This window comes from Gasterosteus aculeatus, chromosome 1, assembly GCF_964276395.1.
Source record: "Gasterosteus aculeatus chromosome 1, fGasAcu3.hap1.1, whole genome shotgun sequence".
Lineage (NCBI taxonomy): Eukaryota > Metazoa > Chordata > Actinopteri > Perciformes > Gasterosteidae > Gasterosteus > Gasterosteus aculeatus.
Genome location: NC_135688.1, coordinates 11,048,133 through 11,058,412, shown reverse-complemented (window position 1 = coordinate 11,058,412; position 10,280 = coordinate 11,048,133). Strand labels below are relative to the sequence as shown.

At 44.5% G+C, this 10,280-nt stretch overlaps 1 protein-coding gene and 1 long non-coding RNA gene across 2 annotated transcripts; one reads left to right on the top strand and one right to left on the bottom strand.

The window, feature by feature from the left end:
* Positions 1-5,540: 5,540 nt before the first annotated feature.
* LOC144400214 (uncharacterized) lies at positions 5,541-9,966 on the bottom strand. The gene is made up of 2 exons (XR_013462157.1): positions 9,856-9,966; positions 5,541-6,466 (listed from the first exon to the last, which is right to left on the bottom strand). It is a non-coding gene; the product is annotated as an uncharacterized LOC144400214 (long non-coding RNA).
* c15h3orf80 (chromosome 15 C3orf80 homolog) lies at positions 6,466-8,282 on the top strand. The gene has a single exon (XM_040186404.2). It carries the CDS (start codon positions 6,651-6,653, stop codon positions 7,311-7,313), a length of 663 nt encoding a protein of 220 aa, XP_040042338.1. The 5' UTR covers positions 6,466-6,650; the 3' UTR covers positions 7,314-8,282.
* Positions 9,967-10,280: the final 314 nt, after the last annotated feature.

The window sequence follows — 10,280 nt, the reverse complement described above, 5'->3', positions numbered from 1 at the left end:
CAGGCTGAGGCGATGATACCCCGAATGCCTCAGGAAACTAGAGGAGAAGCAAGCGAGGTAGAGCAGAGGAGGGGGAATAGAAAAGGATATGTCGAAGGTCAGAAGGAGAGGAGAGATGACACGGCAGGAAATTACAACATTGGTCCAGGAAAGAAGGGAAGGAGTTGATCAAAAAATACATTTTTAGAGCTGATGGGGGCTTGAGACTTGAAACTTGGGCTTTATTTGGATTTGAGATGCAACATATTTGGGATCTTCTTCCTTGACGGCCTGATTAGATTAAGATTAGATTAGGATTAGGATTAGACTTGACCCGAGACAAAGAGTTTAGAAGACTTGACCTCAGTAAGTTTAACACAACTACATAGTAATTGCTGTGTGAGGCACCAGACTATAAAAATGACTTATTTGCTAATCACCAAGAACGTACTGACAAGGAGCACACGGATATCTTCAGCTTGGCAGGTATTTGGTCATTTACCAAGTATTGGACACATAAAATGTGTTCTGTGGATACAGTCAAAGTTAAGCAATCACCAAAGTAACAATTCGTATTATGGGGAACTTAGATTTTCTGGAATAATTTCCATGACAAAAAGAGGAGACATTTTCCCCCCAAAACCCAACTGTGATTGTCATGTGGTTAAGCATTTGGATTCATCCACTGGGAGCCATGAATATATGTCAAATGTCATGCCAATCCAGCCGGGAGACCACAGGGACCTTCTGTTGGCGCAAGTGGAAAAGTCACGGAAATATCCAAAGTCACTTGCTTACTTCTACAAAAATCCAATTTGGGCTCAGACTTTCCAGTCAACATCAAAGCTAAAGTGTACTTTAGAAAACGCTAAATAAAGGTATTTATCAAAAGAGACAGCTGACATGATTTTTCCCCTACAGTTAAAACAGTCATTGTGTGTGTGTGTTATGACAGGGATTTGACTTTCTTTACCGGTCGACCAACCTGTTTGGAAACAATGATTTCACACACCCCGGAGGCTTAATATGAGCCCTGTGCACACTCAGTATCCATCACATAGACACACTGAAAATAACACACTGTAACACACGCGTACGGACGCTCAGGGATGCGGGAAGGAAACCCATAGCCTCCGTGCTCAAACATTCCCTTTACAACATGCAGGTATTCACACGGAAACTCGTGCGAAAGGTGTCCTCTTACTCTGGAGATGAGGAACTTCACGTCTTTTGAATTCCGATGACACTGTCACTGTCGTACGGTGTAACAAACGAGCTGCTGCCACCCCGCAGAAAGAGAGGTGAACACGGACAAAGAGCAACACCTTTGCATGGACAAAATGGGAGAGAGGCTCTGGAGATTGTCAAGTCATGAGAGATTTCAGAAGCAACCTCATCCAATCCCGTACAACCGCATAATGTATAATGCATGGACCCACTAGTTGGCAGTTCGATAAAATTCTCTCCTGCAATCAATAGGGATAAAGTCTCTATATGGAAGAACAAAAGTAGAGCAGTGTGGTTGCTATAGGAAACATAGTTTTGAATCAACAACGGAAGAATGTTTAGTAAAGTGTAAGTTGATTTTACAGCAGACAACAAGGACTCAAACACAAATGACTTTGGACTGAACTTTCTCCTAATTGCTTTTCCCTTAAATCGCATTTTCATTCTCAATTTTTTTTTAATTTTTTATTATTTTTCAGCAGTTCCCTCGGCCTGTGTTCTTTTCTCACTTGGGTTGAGATGTTTTATGAGTCCTTTGGGTATTTATTTTCACCTGACCCACATTGTTTGTTCTTCTGTTCTCTATTTTCAGTGTGCTATGATTTAGATGAGAAAATAAACCTAAGCCGCCCTCTGAGCGGTTTGACATTTTACCCTTTTGATGTGGATAACATTTCCTTAAAATATACACTCAAATTCTTTTGGGTATAGTGTCATCACCAGTTTGATTAAAAAAATAATGTGCAATCACACCCATAATAGCACAGTGGTTGAAAATGGTGCTTTGCGCTGAATGCTCACTTGAGCATAATGACAATTCATTAATATACTGACCCACATGCAATATTTGATTTGATTCATGGCATATTGTTTTATGTTTATAATGATCGACCTACTGGAGCGAACATAAAGTTGAAGGAGTGAAGCCTTCAAATATAGTTTTTATATTTTAAATATCAAAATATTTTAAATACAGTTGTTATATCTCTTACGTGTAATTCTTTTGGTATGTATTCTTTGTGGGAAAAAAGTCAGAGTTAGAGCCAAAAACATGTGTGAATTGTGAGTTTCCCTAGATGTTAGGAACATCTGTCTGTTGTGTTCAACACCTACACAGTCTTAAGATCCGCTTTCATTGTTCCCCCTTTTACCAGAGGGGATTGACCGTAATTGTTGTGCACTTTCACTTAATAACATATTTCCTGTCTCTCGACATGAATGTAACTAGATGGCGAGCGAAACAAAGGAATCATTTAGGCAAAAAAGGGAATCAAAAATTAATATAGTGTCTGCATGGTTTCATAGGACCTTGGATGACAGTTCTGAGCTGACTGTCCCTGTCTTGCTTGGCATTGACCTTTGCCTTCCCATCTCTTACACAAAGCCTCTAACCCCCCCACACACTAGTGCTCTATTACACACATTGTTTCTGTAGATTGCATGGTGTGTTATGACCTATTCCTTTGTTTTCCACCACTTTGTTGATTCCATATTGCAGAGCACACAGCCCTAAGGGGACGCCGTGCATTCAATGGCCACAGAAGAACTGGGATGTAATGTGGGAGTTTGATACGGGGGGACGCGGCCGAAGGCCCGAGCCCTCCCACCGCCTACTTTCGCAGTGACTCAGCGCAGTAGTGCGGAGGTGGGGGGTCAAAAATCCCCTGCCCTCCGCCTACACTCAAAACATGTGGGAATGGGGAAACGTTATCCTATATTTAACCTTAAGGTGTCTGTCTGGTGTGTGTGTGTGTGTGTGTGTGTGTGTGTGCGCGTGTGTGTGTTGGCCTCAGTAACCGAGTCATCGGGGGCTCGGTGTCGTTACCCTTAAAGAGGAAAAAGAGGTTGTCTTTTTGGGGCTTTTAGCAACCTAGGAAACGCTGTGTGTGTTCACACTCACCTCTCTCTGGTGTTTAGAGTGTGTACATAAGATAGAAGAATAAAAAGTGGTCACTGTGATAGTGTGCGCACATTGCGAATCAGCTACATCGTATTGCACAGTTTAACACGACAGAAAAGCGGCTCCTCGCCCCACAAAGAGTAAAGCCTGTTGATTAAGGGAACACAACAGAGTAGAAGATTAAGATCTTAAGGGCTGGTGATGTCTGTGGCAAGTGTTCCCAAAACGTAAAGAGCCACTGGTTGACACGCAGCATATAAACGTACATCTTGGCTGGCAGCATGAAGTTCCCATTTAAACAAAAAGTCAAATCCCTCAGTGCCACATCCATCCAACCTGTGTAAGTGACTGCAGCGTATTAGGGCCTATAAGGCAGCGATATCCAGTTATTCACTAAGTCTAAAAGACCAGCTCAGCACAAATCTGCCAACTCAGTTCCCCTTGAGACGGAAAGGGGATTTTTACCCCTCTCTCTTCTGTTAAGGTTGTTGCCCTCTGAAAGGGGGGGTATCTCCTCAAAGGGAGTCAGGATTTAGATTTCCCTCCGAGCCAAAAACTACATGCTGGGGGAACAAGCGGCATAAAGGCGAGAGGTAAACTCTTTCTTTCAAAACACATTTGCTAGATGTTTCCACATCCGCGCTCGCTCCGCTGAGGATGCAAAGCACAAGGTTTGCACCGTGTTTTACATTAGGTCTGCCCCGTGACATCACACGGGATCCCTCTCAAATGCAAATAGTCCGGGGACGCAGCAAAAAAGGGAAAAAAGACACAAACAAACTGAAACTAAAACATAGTATCAACATACTCTCAACACACACACACACACCAACGTGTACACTTGAAGCAGACGGAGCCAGCAGAGCGATAAGATTAGAGGAAGTACGTGGGTGTGAAATAGCTGCGGTGTGGGACTTTCTGAATTCACACAATCTCCACTGACTGCAGGCCCTGCTTTTTATTACAGTTCAAGCTGATGGGAAGACGAAGGCACCGATGAAACCCACACAAGTGTCCTTTGATTCTTGGAGCCGCACGGATACAGTTTTACACAAACGCACAAAGCGGACGCGCCAATAGCTGCGGATGAATCCCCCGTAGGCTGCAAATTCCAACACAACTGTGCTTAGACACACTTTCACAACAGAGCAGATGTACAGTACCAGTCGACGATTTGGACACACTGTGAATGAATTGAATGAGAAAATCCAATCCGATTGTTTCCTTAAAGATGCTGCAGGGGCTGACGTTGGTTTAAGCGCACTGACCCCGAGGTTGTGACTTCTGCTTTGGTGCAGACAAACCAGGATTCGTCCCTGCGTCCATTAACACGGCACCGCTTGTTTCATTATTAATGGCGACGTGATAACCGTGACATTGACAGTTGGGCGGTGCGCACATCAACGTTCTCCGGCACGTGAAAATGAACGCTTGCCATTCATCAATGCGCGGGGCTAATGGACTCCATAAAAATGAATTATTAAGCAACAACACAAGAGACCGTTGTACCAGAACAATGGAAGCATACAGCAGAGCACATTAATCATTGCATTAATTGTTAGCCATACAAGGGGTTGCCTTCTTTAAATCATTTTGTCAATAAATGTAACATAAGCATAAACATAAGCAAAGTTGCCTTTTGTGTTGCAGATCAGCGATTACGTATTTAGTCGTCTCCAAATAGTACAATCGTATAATAATAATAATAATAATAATAACAGCATCATAGTAGAATCTGTACACAGTACGATGTGATGGCTAAAAGCTGCTTCTTTTCAATCACTCGCTCACGTAAGAACCGCTCTTTGTGTTGGGTTTCAGAGAATAAGGGAAAAAGAGGCAGAATGGATGGTTTAGAAAGAGGAGAAATGGAAAGAGTAAGGAAGACAAATAAGAGAACAATATACTGTGTATACAGTATATATGTATGTATATATGTGTGTGGTTAGATTTGGATGTGATTAAAAGGCCAAATGCTCTCAAGTTTATGCTGAGTATTTACCCACTTTCCAGGAACTTTCGGCTGTGATCAAAAATAGCAGCAGGTCAATAAGATTCTGCTATTGCTCAGCGGAATAGCAGAAGTGCTGGGAAAGCCCTCGAACCAAAGGAACTGAAAGGAGATTCTTCCAGAGCCACCGTCCACGGACTATTGATTGTGTATTTGTTTATTTGGTTAGAAAAGTGCCCCGAGATCATGTTTCCTTAATTGAGGCCGATTACAGAAAGAAATATGATGCTGCATGAATTAGGTTGCATGATGTTACCCTTCTTCTGAAATCCACGTCATTATGCTCCAGTAATTACATTTTGTGTATTGTGCATTAGGCCTGTGTTGAGGAAAGAACACTGACGACAAAGAGTAACGTGAAGACAGGAGGTGAAATGTTTCTGTAATTTGAAAGGATCTCCCTCAGATTTCACACCATGAGGATTTGACAAAAACATTTTATTTTTAAAACGTCTCCATTGTTCTGTTTTTATGTCATACTCAGCACCCTTTAAGATCCAATAGGGACACGAGGCAACCCACACCTCAAGTATACATTTTTTATGAGAGGGGTATTTATTAGGGACACTTCAGGGTCAAGGACGTGTAGGGATCCTTGAGTAGATTTACTCCAGTACTATGCACACACTTGACTTATTAGTAGCAAAAGAATACAGTGTAATATGGAAAATCATCCGAAAAAAATATTAGGAACCGTTGCAGATTGAACTACCAACCAGTAGTACATTAAGCTTATAGCTCCACCTCAAACAACTGCAACAGTAAAATGCTACCTAAAAAAAGAACTATTTTTGTTCTTTCTACGTTTTCAATTTGCAGTGGATTTTGGTTTTACTCTAAGATGACATTCTTAGGACTGTGTGTGTTGTAATAAAGCAGTTATCTATTGCAGCATTGCGGCTTTTACTGTAAAAGGATCTCTAGGACTGGACGTGAAGATTCAGATTTGTTGTCACACCCCCACCCCTCCCCTACATGTACAGGTTTCCCAACAGAATATAAATAACGGGGCTCTACAGCAAACGTTGCATTTAAAGAGACACAGTAGGTGACATGCAGGTGGGGTTGAGACCCAGGACAGTTGAGGTGAGGTTGTGACCAAATGATTGGGGGACCGCAGCAGGATGCACTGATGTGAGGACTTTCCAGCTAATGGCTATAATGCCTTCATCTACTAATGATGTGAGATTATTCATGATTCTCACAACGACTCCCTTCTCATCGGTGATGTGGCTCCACTCCTCTCCGCCCGCGCTACAGCAGACAGGTCATCCTCCGCCAAGAGGCACCTGCGGTCAGCTGCGCCCTGCAGTGGCTGTGAGATGAGATCGGCCTACATCTGCACACAGCTGGAACCAAAAGAAGAAGAAAGAAAAACAAAGGCAGACCTGTAAACACCTGGACGGATAATTCAAATTGCACGACAGCGGGAACGCACGAACGAGCGACGCGACGCGCACTTTCCACCTAGGAGGGGAGGGAGGGGAGTGTGTGTGTGTGTGTGTGTGGGGGGGTTGGGGGGAGATCCAGAAAATGATGTCCCGTGTGCCGGGCAGCGGCGGGACAGTGTACGGGACCACTGGCACCTTTTTGTCGGCGTGCCTGCTCTCCGCTTGTCAAGCCGTCCGGAACTGCGGGGAGGTCCAGTGCGGCGACGGCGACCACTGCTGCCCGCCCGCCGCGGCCGGGAACGGCAGCGCCGGCCCCGCGGTGCGCTGCTGCAAGCTGCCCATCCACGTATTCTTCGACAACGTGGGCTGGTTCACGCGGAAGCTGTCGGGCATCCTGATCCTGGGGCTGCTTTTCGCCATGGGCTACTTCATCCAGCGGATCATCTGCCCGCGGCCCCGCCGGAACCCGCGCCACGACGGCGGCAGCGAGGAGCCCTCCCTCTTCCGCGGGCACGCGTCGGCGTCCCAGGACTCCCTGCTGGACCGGTACCCGGAGTACAGCCTGGGGGGCTTCGCCTCTCCCAACCTGCCCGCTTACGAGGAGGTGAAGAATTTGCCCACGTACGAGGAGAGCATGCGGGAGATGCGCAGAGACCGGTCCGATGACAACTTGCTGTCCGGAAACGAGAGGGGTGGTCAGGGCAGGGCGAGAGCGGCCGCGCCGAGAGCCGGGGACCAGACGCGGGATGTCCTGGAGGGATCGGGAGCGCAACACGGCCCGCGGACATGTCGGAACTCGGTGTGATTGGGCGGGGGGGGGCTATAATATGACAGAATTGGGCAATTCTTATTTGGATAGATTCAGGGTAATTATCTGGCAGAGGTATAAACCTGAAGTGCAATTATGATCCCGAATGTAAAGAATAAAGGATGAGGCTAAAAAAATGCATGTGTTTTGTAAGATTATAGAGGATTATTGGCTTTTTTTATGCAAATGGCCGCTTGGGTAAAGTAAAGGAGATTATGAAGGAAGCGAGGACGGCTGAAATCCACGCTCTTTATGATATGGACAGCTAATTTGGCTCCGGGACAATCGCATTAAATTTTACTTAAGCACCTCGATTTAAAGTGGCACCGTGAGACAGTTTTTCTTCTGTCAAATTATCGTCCTTTTCTTAGTCTTCTGCTGCAACTGGAAGACCTGCTTCTCTTCTATTTATTCCTTAATGCATTTGCATCCAAAAAGGAAGAATATATTTTTTTTCTCAGCAACCTGAAATGGGCTTAAAGAGGGAGGGGAGGGATGAATATCAATTGTAATACTTTCTGCAGCGCACATTTGTGCTTATCATTCCCCTTTTAGAGGCAGTTCATTTGACATCTTATCAGTATGAAGGCAGTATTTTGCAGTCACACATAGACACACATCAGTGGGGGCTGACAAATGTCTGGTGACCGGAGCCATTTCTGATAAAGCCAAATGGAATTATTAAATATTGGTATCCAGGGAGCCTTGCTGCCCAAGGCCACATGCATCAGTGACTCCAAATCCAGTACAAGCCATGGCAGATTTTACAGCTGGCATACTGATAAGCCCCAAACTGCCAGGTTACAAAGTCTCATCAGCGAGTCCCACAACATCACAACGGCTGCTGCAAGCAGAACTCACACACACACCTCTTTATACCAGGCTGAATGGCCTGTTTACCTGGATTAACGCTAAAGATGTAAATCGCTATGAATACTCCATTAAAATGTCTCATGTTACAAAAAAGCACATTCCTGGTTGTCATTTTACTTCGGCATTACCTGTGTGCGTGGTGAAAAGTCACGCTTGCCATCACTCTCTCCAGCACAGACTTGAAGTAGCATCTCTATCATCCAACATGCAAATCATTGTCACATGTTAAAAATGTCCACCGTTGGTTCCCAGAGCCCAAGATGAGATTTTCAAATAATTTAATACCTGTGCCTCACCAAGTGTAAAGCACTCAGTGACCTTCACCTTATTAAATGAACTATCTGCAATAATAAAGACAAATGGATACTGTTCGATCAGGCATCAGCTTAAAAGGACCTTGATGAGCACAACCTGGTTCAGCTATCAGACTTTACAATTAGAGACCTTGAGCTCCTCTAATGCTCCTGACGGTAGACGTCTTAAGTTGTGATGGTGGTGGCTGCTGCAATCCAATACTACCAGACCATGATGGTGGGGCTTGTCCTTTCCACAGGGATATTTGCGGGTGGCTCATAAAAGCATTAAACGCATGCTCAAAACCCACTGATGGGTAGATGAGGTCGAGTGCGTGACCTTAGGATGCATGAAGTGATATTTAGAGTGCTACTAAAACCCTAAGCGGTGTGAATGCTGTGCTCCACTCTGTCCTTCATAGTCCTTGCAGTTTCGTTGTGGACAAGCTCTTACATGGAAGCTGGAGCAGCAGAGAGCTGAACCGGTCTCCAACAGTTCCCGGCATGAGACATTCATTACAGTACGGCGCAACATCCCCTCGCAAGGGGTCAGGAGCGCGATTTATTGTTCTGAAGTCCGCATTGCAAATCCAAATGGATGTGTGCAAACATACACACAGATGCACAAATACACACCACAAACACACACACACTCACTCACTCACAAACCACACCAGATTGTGCGTCAATGAGCCAGTTGTTTTATGGCTCGCTGGACCAAAGAATGGATCAACTGCAAAAGGTCAAATCAATGGCCATTATTCTCCTCATAAATTCTACATTATATTCTGGAAGCGTATTTTTAGGAGAGCTGTATTGTTTGGTCATAAATCCAATATGAGAACTTGCAAGTCATTGAATATCAAGCTCAGCGGTTCAATAAAAGCATCTATTTGGTATTTTGTGCAGCGTAAAAAAAAAAAAATGAAATGCTATAGTCTGTAACAGATTCAAAAAGCGCTAAGATAAAGTGTAGAATATACAACACACACATCTAAGTACATGTTCTTTCATTACCAATGTGAAAAGAAATCCTACACACATTACTAAGATACGATACGCAATGCACAGTAAAAGAGAGAGTATGAACAGCGCACCCATTTCTATTATTTCTCTATATTCTTCAGGGTGTGTGGCCTCGCTCAGCGGTAATGCATGTGAAACCTGACTCCTGATAAAGTCTTTTCAGAGATTAATGGCGTCGGTCTAGCCAACTATGTTTTATCACACAGGGAGCGTGGGCTTGGAAGAAGCCGCATAGAGGGAGTAAAATAAAAGCAGAACGGTAAGCCAGGGAGAGATTTAGGCAACTAGCTAAAAGAAAAAGAAAAAAGTCTCCCATTTGATCTGATGTCTCATCTGAGGCCACTTACAGATCTCGCCCATCAATTTGTACCGTTTCTGTCCGCATCGTCTTGACGTAGCGGAGCAGTTGTTGATTCCCGAGACGGATATTCTCCCTCAATCGCCCCACCCGGGTCACTTGCCGAGAAAGATAGGATATAATGGTCCGCTGATGTACTGGCCCTCTGCCAGCCAGGGGGTGGAGCTGCATGGCAAGCATTTGGTTTCACACCTCAGCAGAAAAGGAAATACAAGAATAACTCAAAGCGAGGCACATATTGGACTCTGAAACACACATGCACCCAGAAAATACCTCTGGTGCAAGTGCAAAGCTGAAAAAACATGTCAAATACTCTGAACTTTGTATAAAACCAGTGAAGCATCACCACATTACATCAATAAAAAAAAGTCAGAAGTAACAGTAAGGTAGAAGCAAAAATTGTGGATGAATGTG

Bases quoted from the DNA above. Each gene is read 5' to 3' on its own strand.
- c15h3orf80 (XM_040186404.2), top strand. From the start codon at position 6,651: ATGATGTCCCGTGTGCCGGGCAGCGGCGGGACAGTGTACGGGACCACT.